The sequence below is a fragment of the Heterodontus francisci genome, chromosome 8 (assembly GCF_036365525.1).
Source record: "Heterodontus francisci isolate sHetFra1 chromosome 8, sHetFra1.hap1, whole genome shotgun sequence".
Lineage (NCBI taxonomy): Eukaryota > Metazoa > Chordata > Chondrichthyes > Heterodontiformes > Heterodontidae > Heterodontus > Heterodontus francisci.
In genome coordinates, this window is record NC_090378.1 from 4563423 (window position 1) to 4581828 (window position 18406).

Below are 18406 nucleotides of genomic sequence, written 5' to 3' on the forward strand. Positions count from 1 at the left end.
AGCCTCCTTAATGGTCGATTCTAACACCTTCCCCACGACAGACGTCAAGCTAACTAACCTATAGTTACCTGTTTCCTGCCTCCCGCCCCTTCTTGAGTAGAGGGGTTATATTTTATACTTTCCAGTCTGATGGAACCTTTCCAGAATCCAGCGAATTGTGAAAAATTAACACCAACGCATCTACTATCTCATTAGCAGCATCTTTTAAGTCCCTAGGATGAAGCCCATCAGGACCCAGGGCCTTGTCAGCCCACAGCTCCATCAGTTTGCACAGTACCACTTCCCTGGTGATTGTAATTTCACCAGGTTCTCTCTTTCAAACTGGATTTAAATTCAATCATATTGTGATCGCTGCTACCTAGAGGTGCCTTTACTCGGAGGTCATTAATTAATCCCATCACATTACACAATACCAAGTCTAATATAACCGGCTCTCTGGTTGGTTTCAGAACGTGCTGCTCTAAGAAACTATATCGAAAGCATTCTATGAACTCCTCATTCAGGCTACTATTGCCAATCTGATTTTTCCAGTTTATATGAAGATTAAAATCACCCATGATTATTGCTGATCCTTTATCACAAGCACCCAATATTTCTTCTTGTATACTTCATCCTATATTGTGGTTACTGTTCGGGGGCCTGTAGACCACTCCCACTAGTGACTTCTTTCCCCTACTATTCCTCATCTCCAGCCAAACTACAGAATCTACACCCTGATCTCCTGAACCAAGGTCATCTCTAACGATTGCACCAATGCCATCCTTGATTAACTGTGCTACCCCTCCACCTTTACCTAGCTTCCTATTCTTCTTGAATGTCACATACCCCATAATAGAAACATAGAAAATAGGAGCAGGAGTAGGCCATTCAGCCCTTTGAGCCTGCTACTCCATTCAGTATGATCATGGCTGATCATCCAACTCAGTAACCTGTTCCCGCTTTCTCCCCATACCCTTTGATCTCTTTAGACCCCAGAGCTATATCTAACTCCTTCTTGAAAACAAACAATGTTTTGGCCTCAACTGCTTTCTGTGGTAGCAAATTCCACAGGCTCACCACTCTCTGGGTGAAGAAATTTCTCCTCATTGCAGTCCTGAAAGGTTTACCCCATATCCTTAGACTATGACCCCTGGTTCTGGACTCCCCCACCATCGGGAACATCCTTCCTGCATCTAGTCTGTCACGTCCTGTTAGAATTTTATAGGTTTCTATGAGATCCTCCTCTCTCTTCTGAACTCCAGCGAATATAATCCTAACAAGCCTAATTGACTCAATCTCTCCTCAGACGTCAGTCCCGCCATCCCAGGAATCAGTCTGGTAAACCTTCCCTGCACTCCCTCTATAGCAAGAACATCCTTCCTCAGATAAGGAGACCAAAACTGCACACAATATTCCAGGTGCGGCCTCACCAAGGCCCTGTATAATTGCAGCAAGACATCCCTGCTCCTGTACTCGAATCCTCTCGCTATGAAGGCCAACATACCATTTGCCTTTTTTACCGCCTGTTGCACCTGCATGCTAACGTTCAGCGACTGGTGTACAAGAACACCCAGGTCTCGCTGCATATTCCCCTCTCTCAGTTTGTAGCCATTCAGATAATAATCTGCCTTCCTGTTTTTGCTACCAAAGTGGATAACCTCACATTTATTCACATTATACTGCATTTGCCATGCATCTGCCCACTCACTCAACTTGTCCAAATCACCCTGAAGCCTCTCTGCATCCTCCTCACAATTCACCCTCCCACCCAGTTTTGTGTCATCTGCAAATTTGGAGATATTACATTTAGTTCCCTCATCTAAATCATTAATATATATTGTGAATAGCTAGGGTCCTAGCACCGATCCCTGCGGTACCCACTTGTCACTGCCTGCCATTCGGAAAAAGACCCATTTATTCCTACTCTTTGTTTCCTGTCTGCCAACCAATTTTCTATCCATCGCAATACACTACCCCCAATCCCATGCGCTTTAATTTTACACACTAATCCCTTATGTGGGACTTTGTAGAAAGCCTTCTGAAAGTCCAAATAAACCACAATCACTGGCTCCCCCTCATCAACTCTACTAGTTACATCCTCAAAGAATTCTAGTGGATTTGTCAAGCATGATTTCCCTTTCATAAATCCATGCTGACTCTGCCCGATTCTACCACTGTTCGCTAAGTGCTCTGCTATAAAGTCTTTGATAATGAAGTCTAGAATTTTCCCCACTACCGACATCAGGCTGACTGGTCTATAATTCTCTGCTTTCTCTCTACCTCCCTTTTTAAATATTCCAGACTAAATCCTTGTCATCCTGCAGTCACGTCTCCGAAATGGCTATCAATATTTACTTCAATGTGCACTATCACTTTGTTAACTTTGTTATGAATGCTACATGCATTCAGATACAGAGCCTTTAGTTTTGTCTTTTTGTTATCTTTATAACATCTAGTCTTGACTGTTGGTGTATTAGGTTTTTTCTCTACATCCCTTCCTGCCATTCTCTGACCTTCATTTCCCATATTGCTATTCTGCTCTCCTGCCTTGACTCTACCCCTTGATTTGATACATCTACCCAAGCTTGATCCTTCTTCCCCCCTGTTTAGTTTAAAGCCCTCTCTACTTCCATAGTTATATTGTTTGCTAGAACACTAGTCCCAGCACGGTTCAGGTGCAGACCGTCCCAACGGTACAGCTCCCACTTTCCCCAGTACTGGTGCCAGTGCCCCACAAACCGAAACCCACTTCTCCCACAACAGTCTTTGAGTCATGTATTAATTTCTCTAATCTTATTTGCCCTCTGCCAATTGGCACGTGGCTCAGGTAATAATCTCGAGATTATTACCCTTGATGTCCTGCTCTTCAATCTGGTGCCGAGCTCCTCAAACAGTCTAATCTGAACCTCTTTCCTAGTCCTACCTATGTCATTGGTACCTACATGGACCACGACAACTGGCTCCTCCCACTCCGAGTTCCTGTCCAGTCCTGAGCAGATGTCCCGAACCCTGGCACCGGGTCGGCAGCACAGCCTTCTGGATTCACGCTCTCAACTGCAGAGAACAGTGTCAATCTCCCTCACTATACTATCCCCTACTTAGTGCCAGGGCCAGTCTGCTCTTCCACTTTGCAGACCTCGCTTTCATCCACAGAGGTTGAGAGTACCTCAAACCTGTTGGACAATTGTAAAGTCTGAGGCTCCTCCGTTACTGCCTGCTCAGTCCCTTTACCTGCCTCACTCAGTCACATCCTCCTGTCCCTCACTGCTGACCAAAATAGATGACCCTGTTCTAAGAGGGGTGACCATCTTCTGAAACAAAGCGTCCAGGTATTCCTCCCCCTCCCTTATATTGCGCAGTCTTTGCAGTTTGGCTTCCAGATCAATGATCCTGATCCAGAATTCCTCTAGCTGTTTACACTTCCTGCAAACGAGTTTGTCCTGGATTGCCTTGGCATCCAGGAACTCCCACATACCACAGCTGCAACATAACACCTGTCCTGCCATTGTTACTCATGCTATTAGTTAATTTACTTTAATTACTTTCTTAATTAACTCTCCCAATCTACTAAGCTTAACTAGTATTACTAAATAAAAACCTTACAATTTCTAAAATTACCTGAGTTTTGAAAGATAATGATAAAATACTCACCAACCAATCACCGACTTTGGAGTCAAAGGAAGAAGACTCACCAGCTGCTGGAGTCCACTACTGACAGCCTGTCCTACTAGTTATGAAGAAAAGGTTGCTGAACAACATCTTAACTACGTAAGCATGGATGTGGTGCCAAAGTCGGTAAAACTAGCCAACATCAAAGCAGCAACAAAACAAGATGAGGCATTGCAATTATGTATGGAGTGTAACAGCCCCGACAAACAAATTTTTCTGCAGCACCTGTGGAAGAGCCTGTCACTCTAGAATTGGCCTTTATAGCCACTCCAGGCGCTGCTCCACAAACCACTGACCACCTCCAGGCGCCTACCCATTGTCTCTTGAGACAAGGAGGCCAAAGAAGAAGAAAAAGAAGAAGAAGAAGATGGAGGCTATGCAATCTCAAAACTGAAAAGATGTGATTGAGAAAGCGTCTACAAATGAAATCACTCACACACGACAAGATCTTCACCACGTTCAAAATGAGCTAATGGTTACAACCACATCTGATCTTGTATTACACAACAACTGCATTGTCATTCCACACTCATTGAGGGAATGTGTTGTTGTTACAGCACATGAAGGACACCAGGGAATTGTCAAAAGCAAACAACTCCTTCAGGAAAAGGTATAGTTCCCAGGAATTGACCACATGGTAGAGCACAAAATCAATCAGTGTTTACCATGTCAAACAGCCACAATGTCAAATCTTCCTGATCCTCTCAAGATGTCTGAACCACCTCCAGGACCATGGACTGAAGGCAGTGTTGGTTTCACAGATTTGCCCACAGGTGAACACCTACTTGTTGTCACTGACGACTACAACAGATTCCCAATCATGGAATTAGTTATGTCAATTTTAACAAAATCAGTCAACCCAAAGCTTGACCATATCGTCACTTTGTTTGGAATCCCTCAAACAGTAATAAGTGACAATGGGCCCCCATTCAACTGCAATGAGTTCAGTAAATTCACAAACCATCTAGGGTTCACTCATAGGAAAATCACACCTCGTTGGCCAAGAGCTAATGGAGAAGTCGAGAGATTTATGTGAACCTTAAAGAAAATGATACATACAGCTACAGCTGAGAACAGGTCATGGAAGCAAGGGCTTGATCACTTTCTTCATTATTACAGAGTAACTCCTCACTTGACTCCTGGAACACCTCCAGCTAAACTCATCTTTGCACGTCCTGTGTGCACACGTCTTCCTGAGCAACACTGCGGAGCTAATGATCAACATGTGTGTGAAACCGATCGAGAACAGAAAGACTGAATGAAGGTAAACGCAGAGTGAAATTCGAAATTTACAGCTACACTGCTAAAGCCAGGAGATAAAATACTGGTGAAGTGTGATGGTCATACTGGAAAACAAACAAGCCCTTATCCTATCCAATCATTTGTTGTGACCAACACAAACGGATCAATGATCACTGCTAAGCACAGTTCTCAAATCATCACAAGAAACGTGTCATTCTTCAAAGCACTGAAAACGTCACTCGTAAGCATTGACTCCGATTCCGACATTGACAACTTAGATAAAGAACAGGAGTCAAATGAAACCACACCTGATATCAGGCAATAAACTACTTATGCCCACCATACTTAAGTATGTTACAAAGTGAACTATTTATATTTAAGTTTATTATTTACACTTTTGGAAACAAACCACTGAAACATGCTATGTCTCTCATTTACTAAGAAGGGGAGGGATGTAGTGCTTTGAGAATTGCATTGTACATGTTGTTTACTTGAGGCTACCATGCACACAGGAGGCAGCAGAGGAAGCTGAAAGAGAAAGGGAAAGTAAAACAGAATAAAGAAGACTCTATTGTTTCAGCAACACGCTGTCTCAGTCTTTGCCTCATATTTCTTACTAAACTCGGCTAAACCTCACTCCAGTCCCCGAGAACATCACAGCTAACATTTCGAAGAAAAGCAGAAGAGTTCTCCCCGATGTGCTGGGACAACATTTACCCCTCAAACAAGATTATTCAGAAACAGATTATTTAGTCATTATCACATAGATTTAAGGGGAAGTTAGATAAGCACATGAGGGATAAAAGAATAGGACAGGATGTGAAAAGTAGAATGGGAGGAGGCTCACATGAAGCAGAAATACCAGTCGGATCTGTTTACTTGCTGCACATTGTATGTAATATTTCTTTGCTGTTTGTGGGAGTTTGTGTAAAAATGGCGACCGTGTTTCCTATATTTCAAAAAGTATTTCATTGGCTGTAAAGTTCTTTGGGACCTCAGGTCATGAAAGGTTCTCTATAAATGGAAGTCTTTCTTTCCATCTTTATTGCCTTCCAGAGTGCATATGTCTGTGGACATCTGGCGAGCTCAGGTTCAAGCTCAGCAGTGCTGCACGCCATAGTCAAATAGCCCATCCTCATTCATTGTCTTGGCTCGTGCTTCAAGAAGGGGCACTTGGATGAGTGATTGGTGGTAGGGGCACCACTAATGAATTTACCTCAGCAGGAGTCAACACCTCAGATAAGTAGGAGGCGATGAGACCGGATGGATTTGGATTGCTAATCTGTATTTTGTCGGTTCTTTAGCCCCTCAGTGCAATCTCAATCAGCAACTCAGTGACCGACGGAAAGAGAAGTAAATAGCCACCCATTAAAATTGGTCTCAGCAAATTACACCATGATCTTTCGAAAATACAAGAACACAAGAAATAGGAACAGGAGTAGACCATACGGCCCATCGAGCCTGCTCAGCCATTCAATGTGATCATGGCTGATCTTGGGCTTCAATTCCACTTTCCTGCCCGCTCCCCATATCCCTTGACTTCCGGCGCGACAAAAAATCTATCTATCCCAGCCTTAAATGTATTCAATGATGGAGCATCCACAACCATCTGAGATAGAGAATTCCAAAGATTCACAACCCTTTGAGTGAAGTAATTTCTCCTCATCTCAGTCCTGAATAATTGACCCCTTATCCTGAGACTGTGTCCCCGTGTTCTAGATTCCCTGACCAGTGGGAACAATCTCTCAGCTTCTACCCTATCCAGCCCTTTCAGAATCTTGTATGTCTCAATTAGATCACCTCTCATTCTCTAAGCTACAGAGAATAAAGGCCCAAGTTACTCAGCCTCTCATCAAAGGACAACCCCCTCATCCCAGGGACCAATTTAGTAAATCTTCATTGCACTACCTCCAGTGCAAGTATATCTTTTCTTAAATGTGGAGACAAAACTGCACACAGTATTCCAGGTGTGGTCTCACCAAAGCTCTGTACAATTTTAGTAAGATTTCTTTATTCCTGTACTCCAATCTCTTTGCAATAAAGGCCAACATGCCATTTGCCTTCCTAATAGCCTGCTGCACCTGCATGTTAACTTTGTGCATTCCTTGTACGACTACCCCCAAGTCTCTCTGAACAGGGTGGCACAGTGGTGCAGTGGTTAGCACCGCAGCCTCACAGCTCCAGCGATCCGCGTTCTGTTCTGGGTACTGCCTGTGCGGAGTTTGCAAGTTCTCCCTGTGACCATGTGGGTTTCCGCCGGGTGCTCCAGTTTCCTCCCACAGCCAAAGACTTGCAGGTTGGTAGGTAAATTGGCCATTGTAAATTGCCCCTAGTGTAGGTAGGTGGTAGGTAGATGGTGGGGATGTGGTAGGGAACATGGGATTAATGTAGGATTAGTATAGATGGGTGGTTGTTGGTCAGCACAGACTTGGTGGGCCGAAGGGCCTGTTTCAGTGCTGTATCTCTAAATAAAACAAAAAAATCAACATTTACCAGTTTCACACCTTTTAAAAATATTCTGCTTTTCTATTTGTACAGCCAAAGTGAACAACTTCACACTTCCCTACATTATACTCCATCTGCCATCTTGTTGCCCACTCACTTAACCTGTCTATATCTCTTTGCAGCCTCTCGACATCCTCCACACAGCTTACCTTTCCACCGAGCTTTGTATCATCAGCAAACCTAGATACATTATTCTGTCACTTCCTCCAAGTCATTAATATAGAGTGTAAATAGCTGAGGCCCCAGCACTGATCCTTGCGGCACCCCACTATTCACTGCCTGCCAACTTGAAAATGCCCCATTTATGCCCACTCTCTGCTTTCCGTCTGTTAACCAATCCTCTATCCACACTAATATTACCCCCAACACCATGAGCCCTTATCTTGCCTATTAATCTTTTATATGGCACCTTATCGAATGCCTTTTGAAAATCTAGGTATACTACATCTACTGGTTCCCCTTTATCTACCCTACTAGTTACATATTCAAAAAACTCTAATAAATTTGTCAAACAGGATCTCCCTTCAGTAAAACCATGCTGACTTGTTCTAATCAAACTGTGCTTTTCCAAGTAAAATGTTAAGACTTCTTTAATAATAGTTTCCAGCATCTTCCCAATGACTGATGTTAGGCTAACTGGCCTGTAGTTCCCTGTTTTCTCTCTACCTCCTTTCTTGAAAAGTGGTGTAACATTTGCCAACTTCCAATCTGATGGGATCATTCCTGAATCTAAGGAATTGTGGAAAATCATAGCCAGTGCATCCACTATCTCTGCAGCTATCTCTTTTAGAACCCTAGGATGTAGGTCATCTGGTCCTGGGGACTTGTCAGATTTTTGGTCCATCAAGTTTCTCCAATACTTTTTCTCGGCTGATATCAATATCTTTAATTTCCTCACTTTTTAGCCCCTAGATTCCTGCCTATTTCTGGTATGGAACTTGTGTCTTCTACTGTGAAGACAGATGCAAAATATTTATTCAATGCCTCTACCATTTCCTCATTCCCCATGATTATTTCTCCTGTCTCTGCCTCCAAGGGACCAACGTCTACTTTAGCTACTCTCTTCCTTTTTATATACTTATAAAAGCCCTTACAATCTGTTTTTATATTACTGGATAGTTTATTTTCATTCTATTTTTTCCCTTTTTATCGACTTTTTGGTGGCCCTTCGCTAGTTTCTAAAACACTCCCAATCCTCAGACCTTTTTTTTTTGCAGTATTGTAAGCTTCTTCTTTTAGTCTCCTTAACTCTCCTTAACTTCCTGAGTGAGCCATGGATGCTATAACATCTGGCAGCTAACATAATAGGGGATCCAAAAGTCTTCTCGAGGCATATAAATAGCAAAATGGTAGTAAGAGGAAGGTTGGGGCCCATTACAGACCAAAAAGGCAACTGACACATGGAGGCCGGGGGTGAGGTACTAAATGACTACTTTGTATCTGTCTTTACCAGGGAAGAAAATGCTGCCAAAGTCACAGTGAAAGAGGAGGTAGTTGAGACACTAGATGGGCTAAAAATTGATAAAGAGAAGGTATTAGAAAGGCTGGCTGAACTTAAAGTTGGCAAATCACCAGGACCAGATGAGATGCATCCAAGGATACTGAGGGAGTATGGGAGGAAATTACTGAGGCAATGGCCATAATTTCCCAATCCTCCTTAGACACAGGGATGGTACCAGAGAATTGCAAATATTGCAGCCTTAATCAAAATAGGCTGTAAGGATAAGCCCAGCAACTACAGGCCAGTCAGTTTAATGTCAGTGGTAGGAAAATGTTTAGAAACGAAAATCTGGAACAAAATTAACAGTTACTTGGACAAATATGGATTAATTAAGGAAAACCAGTATGGATTTTTTAAAGGCAAATTGTGTTTAACTAAGTGGATTGAGTTTTTTGATGAGGTATCAGAGAGGGTTGAGGATAATGCAGTTGATGTGATGTATCTGGACTTCCAGAAGGAACGTGATAAAGTGCCACATAATAAATTTTCCAGCAAAGAGCCTTAGAATATTTTTATGGCAGAGGTAGATAGATTCTTGATAAGCAAGGGGGTGAAAGGTTATCGGGGGTAGGCAGGAATGTGGAGTTGAGGTTACAATCAGATCAGCCATGATCTTGTTGAATGGCGGAGCAGGCTCGAGGGACCGAGTGGCCTCCTCCTGCTCCTAATATATTCGTGTGTAAGTTGTAGCCCATGGAATAAAAGGCACAGTGGCAGCATGGATACCAAGTTGGCTGAGTGGCAGGAAACATAATCGTGGTGAAGAATTGTTTTTCAGACTGGAGGAAGGTATATACCGTGGTTCCCCACGGGTCGGTGTTGCGACCGTAGCTTTTCTTCATCTATCTTAATGACCTAGACTTGGGCGCACAGGGCACAATTTCAAAACTTGTAAGTATTGTGAACTGTGAGGAGGATAATGATAAACTTCAAGAGGACATAGACAGGCTGGTGGAATGTGTGGACAAGTGGCAGATGACATTTAATGCAGAAAAGTGTGATGTGATTTTAGCAGGAAGAACGAGGAAAGACAATGTAAAATAAAGGATACAATTCTAAAGGGGGTGCAGGAGCAGAGGAGCCTGGGGGTATATGTGCACAAATCATTGAAGATGGCAGGGCAAGTTGAGAAACTGATTAAAGAGGCATACAGAATCCTGGATTTTATAAATAGAAGTATAGCGTACAAAAGTAAGGAAGTTATGGTGAATCTTTATAAAACACTAGTTTTGCCCCAGCTGGAGTTTTGTGTCCAATTCTGGGCACCACACATTAGGAAGAATGTGAAGGCATTGGGGAGGGTGCAGAAAAGATTTCCGAGAACGGTTCCAGGGATGAGGAACTACAGTTACAAAGATAGATTGGAGAAGATAAGCTTGTTCTCCTAAGAGAAGAGAAGGTTGAGAGGAGATTTGATCGATGTGTTCAAAGTCATAAGGAGACTAGACAGAGTAGATAAGGAGAAGCTGTTCCCACTGGCGGAAGGGTTGAGAACCAGAGGACACTGATTTAAGGTGATTGGTAAAAGAACCAACAGCAACATGAGGAAAAGCCTTGTTACACAGCGAGTGGTTAGGATCTGGAATACACTGCCTGAGAGTGGGGTGGAGACAGGTTCAATCATGGCTTTCAAAAGGGAGTTGGATATGCACCGGAAGAGAGAAAATTTGTAAGTCTGGAGGGAAAGGGCAGGGGTGTAGAACTAGCTGAGTTGTTCTTGCAGAGAGCCAGTATGGACAAGAGGGTTGAATGGCCTCCTTCTGTGCAGTAACGATTCAATGATTCATCTTGAAAGTTAAGACACAACCTTAGCATCAAGTTAGTTAACGGATTGATAAAGTTATACAGTTTGTTTCAGTTTAGACAACACTTTATCAAATTTTACAAGGATGATACAGAACTGAGAGGATATAACTATCAGAGAAGATTAAACAGACTGAGACTCTTTTCTCTCGAAAAGAGAGGTTGAGGAATGGCCTAATAGCAGCCTTTAAAATTTTGAAAGGGCTTGATAGGGTAGACATAGAGAAGATGTTTCCAAATAGCGGGAGAGACTAAAACAAGGGATCATAAATATAAGATAGTCACTAATAAATCCAATTGAGAAATCAGGAGAACCTTCTTTACCCAGAGAGTGGTGAGAATGTGGAACTCACTACCACAGAGAGAGGTTGAGGTGAATAGTATTTAAGGGGAAGCTGGATAAACACATGAGGGAGAAAGGAATATGGTGATAGGGGGAGATGAAGAGGGGTGGGAAGAGACCTATTAGGTTAGAGATACAGCACTGAAACAGGCCCTTCGGCCCACCGACTCTGTGCCGAACATCAACCACCCATTTATACTAATCCTACACTAATCCCATATTTCCCTACCACCTACCTATACTAGTGACAATTTATAATGGCCAATTTACCTATCAACCTGCAAGTCTTTTGGCTTGTGGGAGGAAACCGGAGCACCCGGAGGAAACCCACGCAGACACAGGGAGAACTTGCAAACTCCACACAGGCAGTACCCGGAATCGAACCCGGGTCCCTGGAGCTGTGAGGCTGCAGTGCTAACCACTGCGCCACTGTGCCGCCCTATGTGGTGAATAAACATCAACTTGGACCTGTTGGAACGAAGTTGCAGTGCTGTAAGTTCTGTGTAATTCTATGTTATGGAGTATGAGAGTTCAATAAAAGTAACAGTGAGGAAATAGAGGTGTGACAACTGAGATTGACACACTCGGTGAGATTCCCTGCCTAACTGATTATCTTTAATGCTGTTGTTTGTTGCCAAATCGGTAGCTCCTCCTTCTCTTCCTCCTCTTCCAGTTATTCCACGCAGTCCCGGGATTTATTCAGCCATAGAGTGGGAATTCAGGAGCTATCTTCGAAACTCCCACAGCTGCAGGAATTGTACCGCATGGTACTGAGAGGATCAGACACATAGCCTGCAATAAAAACAAGGAATGATTTTAAAGTTGCATTCCAGAATCAAAAGCATTCATGCGTTAGAATGGGATTTGAACCCATGATTTCTGACATCGAGATGAGGCAACTCCTCACTTAGCCACAGCTAACACTGCTGATGTCACTAGTCCAGTACTATCCTCACTGGCCCACCAACTAAGGCTGCAACAATAGCAACTGAGCCGTACGATGGCTAGAATTAGGAACAATGCCACTTACCATTTGCATCCATTGGCGGATACTGCAGATTCTTCCTGAGGTCTTCCAAAGGAATTCCTTGGGAAGAGTGACGGTCAGTGCCACTGAGAACAAAAATAATAATAATATCATAGAACTGTACTTTTTTCTATTGATTCACAGGCTTTAGGCATCACTGGCCAGGCCAGCATTTATTGCTCATCCCTAATTGCCCTTGAGAAGGTGGTGGTGAGCTGCCTTCTTGAAACGCTGCAGTCCATGTGGGGTAGGTACACCCACAGTGCTGTTAGGAAGGGAGTTCCAGGATTTTGACCCAGCGACAGTGAACGAAAGTCACAATGGTGTGCGGCTTGGAGGGGAATTCAATGAAAAGTTATTATTGAATCTGCTCCCCCAACCCTTTCAGGTAATGGATTCCAGATCCTAACAACTCATTGCATGAAAGAAACTATGCTCATTTAAGGAACTCTGGTTCCTTAAATCTAAGTCCTTTGGTTACCCACACATCTGCCAGTGTGAAATAAATTATAAAATCCATTTGTCATCTAGGAATGAAGAAAATATAGTTGAAATGAAGACATTTTCCACAAAGTACTGACCATTCGACAGTGCAGCACTCCCTCAGAACTGTTCTTCGACAATGCAGCGCTCCCTCAGTACTGCCCCTCCAACTGTGCAGTACTTCCTCAGTACTGCCCCTCCAACCGTGCAGCACTCCCTCAGTACTGTCCCTCGACAATGCAGCACTCCCTCAGTACTGTCCCTCCAATCATGCAGCACTCCCTCAGTACTGTCCCTCAACAATGCAGCGCTCCCTCAGTACTGCCCCTCCAACCGTGCAGCACTCCCTCAGTACTGTCCCTCAACAATGCAGCACTCCCTCAGTACTGCACTTGAAGTGTCAGCCTAGATAATTTTGTGCTCAAATCTCTGGAGTATGTCTATGAATCCACAACGTTCTGACTCAGAGGTGAACGTGTTACCCACTGAGGCACAGCTGTCACATTTCCTAAATTACAACAGTGGCTATATATTTCCAAAAATGCACTTCATTGACTGTAAAGCACTTTGCACATCTTGAGGTTGTGAAAGGCGCTATAGAAATGCATGTTTTTCTTGCATACTGATTGCACGGTTGCATGGAGCAGAGGAAAACTGGGTGGGAACCAGGTCAGATGTCTGTAGGGAATGCGACTGATTTCCCGCCCTGTCCAAACACTCTGATACACTGAGAGCAGTAAGCAGACATCACTGCTCTGTGTCACTGGAAATGTTCCAAGGCTGTCTCGGGTATCAGTGACCCAGCTGGAGCTGACTGTGTCCATTTGAAACACCTGAGACGGAAACCTGGCCCTGTTCGCTGAGCCGGCCGTCTCTCTGTCAGACTCAGACGTCTTTTTCCATAGATACATTTTAAAGAGCATGCACTCTCTCTGTGATACGTCAGCGAGAAATATGCAAAGTCCTTAATGAAAGGATGTCAAGGCAGCTGGGGTCATTGGGTGTCTTCCTTTAAGACAGGTAAGCTTTATATTGTGATAGTCCTTTTCTTTAAACACAGTGAACGCCATTACTGGCAGCTCCACTCTGTTAAAACTTCATCATTCAACAACTCTATAGCTGTCAGGCAGCCCTCTGTACAATGAAAGAAATCGATCCCTCCTGCCCCCATTCAACAGGAATCTTCAAAGTCTGAAGATGCTCAAGGACTTTGTAAAGAGTCAATTAAAAGCTAATTCCCCTTTTGAAAGTTACTATTGAATCTGCTACCACTGCCCTTTCAGACAGAACATTCCAGATCACAACAATCTTAATAACTACTGCCAGCAACTTTAATACTTTATTCTGTTGTCTACCGGGATCTTGCTGTTCTGGCTGGTCTTCCACATTCTACACTTGGTAAACCTCAGCTCTTCCAGAACTCTACTGCCCGCCTCACTCACCCCACCGCCTCACTCACCCAACACTTCTTAAGCTTCTTGGAATTTCTCTTGACTTCTGGAAAGTGAGTCTGGTTGCCCAGACATTCCGGGGGTGAAGAGATACCATCAACCGCCCCTCCCCCACCATGATTTAGGAGACAGCCCATCAACCCACACCCTGGCCTCAAGATTAGGCTGCAGATGCCACAGCGAGGTAATTCAGGGTTTAAAAAAAATTCTTTCATGCGATGTGGGCGTCGCTAGCAAGGCCAGCATTTGTTGCCCATCCCTAATTGCCCTTGACAACTGTCTTACTAGGCCATTTCAGAGGGCAGTTAAGAGTCAACCACATTGCTGTGGGTCTGGAGTCACATGTAGGCCAGATCGGGTAAGGACAGCAGATTTCCTTCCCTGAAGGACATTAGTGAAGCAGATGGGTTTTTTCGACAATTGATGATAGTTTCATGACATCATTACTGAGACAAGCTTTCAATTCCAGATTTTTATTAATTAATTGAATTTATTAATTGAAATTGTTCTACCAGTTGCCGAGGTGGGATTTGAACCCGTGCTCCCAGAGCAAGAGCCTGGACCTCTGGGTTACTAGCTCAGTGACATTACCACGACCCCACCGTCGTTTGTGTAGGGTGGGGGAGGAGTATGGTTGCAAGTGTGAAGGGTAAGGGTCCCTGGAGTGTGAGTAACTAAAGGGTGAGGGTCCCTGGAGTGTGAGTAATTAAAGGGTGAGGCTCCTGGAGTGTGAGTAACTAAAGGGTGAGGGTCCCTGGAGTGTGAGTAATTAAAGGGTGAGGCTCCTGGAGTGTGAGTAACTAAAGGGTGAGGGTCCCTGGAGTGTGAGTAATTAAAGGGTGAGGCTCCCTGGAGTGTGTAACTAAAGGGTGAGGGTCCCTGGGGTGCCAGTAGCTAAAGGGTGAGGGACCCTGGGGTGCCAGTAACTGAAGGGTGAGGGTCCCTGGGGTGCCAGTAACTGAAGGGTGAGGGTCCCTGGGATGACAGTAACCAAAGGGTGAGGGACCCTGGTGTGCCAGCAACTACACTTCAAAAGTGCATCATTGGCTATGAAGTGCTTTGGAACATCCTGAGAGGTGCTATGGAAATGCAACTTCTTCCTTTCCACCAGTCTGAGAATCAACAGGTGAGGGGGAGGTGAGCTGTTTTATATATGCGGACAAACAACACAGTGTTTACTGAAACTGTTTCCAATACAAACACTAATTCAAGGCAGGTTGTCAGTGTCGATGGATGCTACATTTGCTTGAACAATGCATATGGAATCCACTTGTTACTGTATAAACGGGATGGTTGCTAGGAGCCCTAGCTGCAGCCTGGCAAGCTAACAGAAAATAACTACATGAAAAAGCCTTGTGTAATACCAAGTTATCATATTCCAGATTCAAATCGCCGACATGAATGACACAGGCAGATTTTCCTGAAATGACGTAACTGTTGTAATTTCCAGTGTATTCGAGGTGAATCATAATGTCAGAGAATAAGAAACAGAAAGAAAGACTTGCATTTCTCTAGCACCTTTCATGACCTCCGAATGTCCCAAAGCACTTTACAGTCAATGAAGTACTTTTGGTAACATGCAGTCACTGTTGTAACGTAGGAATGTAATGCAGCCAATTTGTGCACAGCAAGGTCCCACAAACAGAAATGCGATTATAATCACATCATCTGTTTCGTGATGTTGGTTGAGGGATAAATATTGGCCAGGACACAGGGGAGAACTGCCCTGCTCCTGTTGAAAATAGTGCCATGGGATCTTTTGCAGCTTCCCAAATAGGGCTTCTGTTTACCCAAGACAGTGCAGCACTCCCTCAGTACTGCACTGGAGCGTCAGCCTCGGCTTTTGTGCTAAAATCTCTGGACTGGGACTAAAACCCACAGCCTTCTGACTCAACAGGTGAGAATATTACCAACACAGCCATGGCTGACACAGTGCTACAAGGAGGCCATTCAGCCCATTGTGTCTGTGATGACTCTTTGAAACAGCTACATATTAGTCCCACTGCCCAGCTCTTGCCCCACAGCCCTGGGAAGTTTCTTGCTCTCAAATATTTATCCAATTCCCTTTTGAAAGTTATGATTGAATCTGCTTCCACTGCCCTTTCAGGAAGTGCGTTCCAGATCACAACAACTCTCCTCATCTCCTCCCTGCCTTTTTTTTTGCCAATTATCTTAAATATTATCAGAAATATATTATCTGGTTACTGACCCTCCTGCTAATGGAAACCATTTTTCCCTATTTACTCTAACTATTTAGTCCATTTTAAACGCCTCCATTAAATTTCCTCTTAACCTTCTCTGCTCTAAGGAGAACAATCCCAGCTTCTCCAGTCTCTCCACGTCACTGAAGTCCCTCATCCCTGGAACCATTCCAGTAAATCTCCTCCGCACCCTTTCCAAGGCCTTGACTTCCTTCCTAAAGTGTGGTGCCCAGAATTGGACACAATCCTCCTGCCGGGGTCTAATCAGTGATTTATAAAAGTTTTCCATGACTTCATTGTTTTTGTGCTCTATGTCTCTGATAATAAACCCATCTTGTACAACTTTTTTAACAGCCTTATTAACCTGTCCTGTCGTCCTTCAAAGGTTTGCTTATGTGAATCCCCAGGTCTCTCTGTTCCTGCACCCCCTTTTATAATTTCACCGTTTAGTTTGTTTTGCCTCTCCTCATTTTTCTTTCCAAAATGCATCACTTCACTTTCTGCCAGGAAGTGAACTCTGAGTTTCTGAATGATTTTTGCCCAGATAACAGTGGAATCTGGGTGGAATTAAACGAAATAGCGTAAACGATTTCTGAATTTTATGCTTGTGAGTTGGGTCCATAACTGCTTTATGTTGAAATATGCTTTATCTTTTTCACTGTTTGAGATTTCCACTCACCGGAATAGTCACAGCCCATGAAGCAGGCCACACTCCCACAGAGGAATTGCCAGTTTTCACGATTGTTCATCACATCATGTCCAAAGTCCTGGGCGCATTGACGCGCGTAGTCACATGAAGACTTTGTTACTGATGTATAAACTTCTGAGTGAGCTTGACAGGATAGATACTGGGAGATGTTTCCCCTTGGCTAAAGAGTCTAAAACTAGGGGTCAGAGTCTCAGGGTAAGGAGTCAACCATTTAGGACAGAGATGAGGAGAAATGTCTTCACTCAGAGGGTTGTAAATCTTTGGAATTTTCTTGTCATTGTGTATTCTCATGACCTGAGAATTCTCAGTCGTTGAGTATATTCCAGCTGAGATTAGTGGATCTTTGAGCACTAAGGGAATTGAGGGATATGGGAATAGAACAGGAAAGTGGAGTTGAGGTGCATAATCAGTCATGTTCTTATTGAATGGTGGAGCAGACTAGAGGGCAATACTGTCTGTACGCAGCATGGCCGCACAGTGAGCCGAAAGTCTCCACGCAGGCTGCACACAAGTTGGCCCCTTTAAGTTATCACGTGTGCGTGGTGTCCCAAAAAAATTAAAGGGGCCGCATACTTAATAAATCACCCGCGGACTCCAAAAAAAAAAATTAGAGGGTAGGTTGCTCGAGAAGCTCTCTGGTCTATTCCTGCTCCTATTTCTTATGTTCTTATGATCTGCATTTAATAAAAGTCAAAGTGAACCCTGACTCGGGTCTGTTTCTCATACTGATGCTACAATACTTCCTTAAACTTCAGTTCGAGCATTGTCCATCTGGGACAAAGCAGCCTGCTTAATCTGCACCCCATCCACCACCTTAAACATTCACACCCTCCTCTACTGGCACCCAATGGCTGCAGTGTGTACCATCTACAACAGGGGTGTCCAACCTTTTCGCATGGGGGGCCCACATTACAATTTTTGTCCTAGATCGGGGTGGGGCACTGAACAAATTTCAGAAAGATAAAGGCCTTAGAAATTTATCTACCAGCCCTCAGATGGCACTATTAGAAGAAAGGAGAGCTGCACTCCCCACCAGCCTCACACTCAAGTGTCCAAGCCAATATTTATTCCTCAACCAACAGCACTAAAACAGATTCTCTAGTCATCAATCTCAATAATGTTTATGTGACCATGCTGACTGCAAATTGCTGCTGTCTTTTCCTACATTACAACAGTCATTGGCTGTGAAGAACTATGAGATGCCACGAAAGGCACTAATATAAATCCAAGTTATTTAGTTTTTAATAGGTAGGCTGTGTTTCCCTTTTCTGATTTTCTTATAAGCAGATAGAAAGTTGATGTGTCTCATAGCTTTAAAAGTGCTGGGTAAGCTTTTCATTAAAGTCTTTTTGAGGGTTTTTCTACGCGTGTGGCAATTTTGTTTTCTCATGAATTAGTAATATTGAAAGTGTCGTGTTGTAATGTTAGAATGCTCAATCCACACTACGTCTCAGCTTTATGACCTCGGTATTCTCTGTATGATCAAATTAGTA

General features: G+C 43.7%; 1 protein-coding gene across 1 annotated transcript in view; it reads right to left on the reverse strand.

The window, feature by feature from the left end:
- Nucleotides 1-11083: 11083 nt before the first annotated feature.
- Nucleotides 11084-18406, reverse strand: part of tnni3k (TNNI3 interacting kinase) — a 240655-nt gene continuing 233332 nt past the window's right edge. The window contains exons 25-26 of the mRNA XM_068038016.1: nucleotides 12073-12155; nucleotides 11084-11834 (exon numbers count right to left, since the gene is read on the reverse strand). Of these exons, the coding sequence (XP_067894117.1) occupies nucleotides 11761-11834; nucleotides 12073-12155 (157 nt within the window). The 3' untranslated portion in view covers nucleotides 11084-11760. The remainder of the gene's footprint in view (nucleotides 11835-12072; nucleotides 12156-18406) is intronic.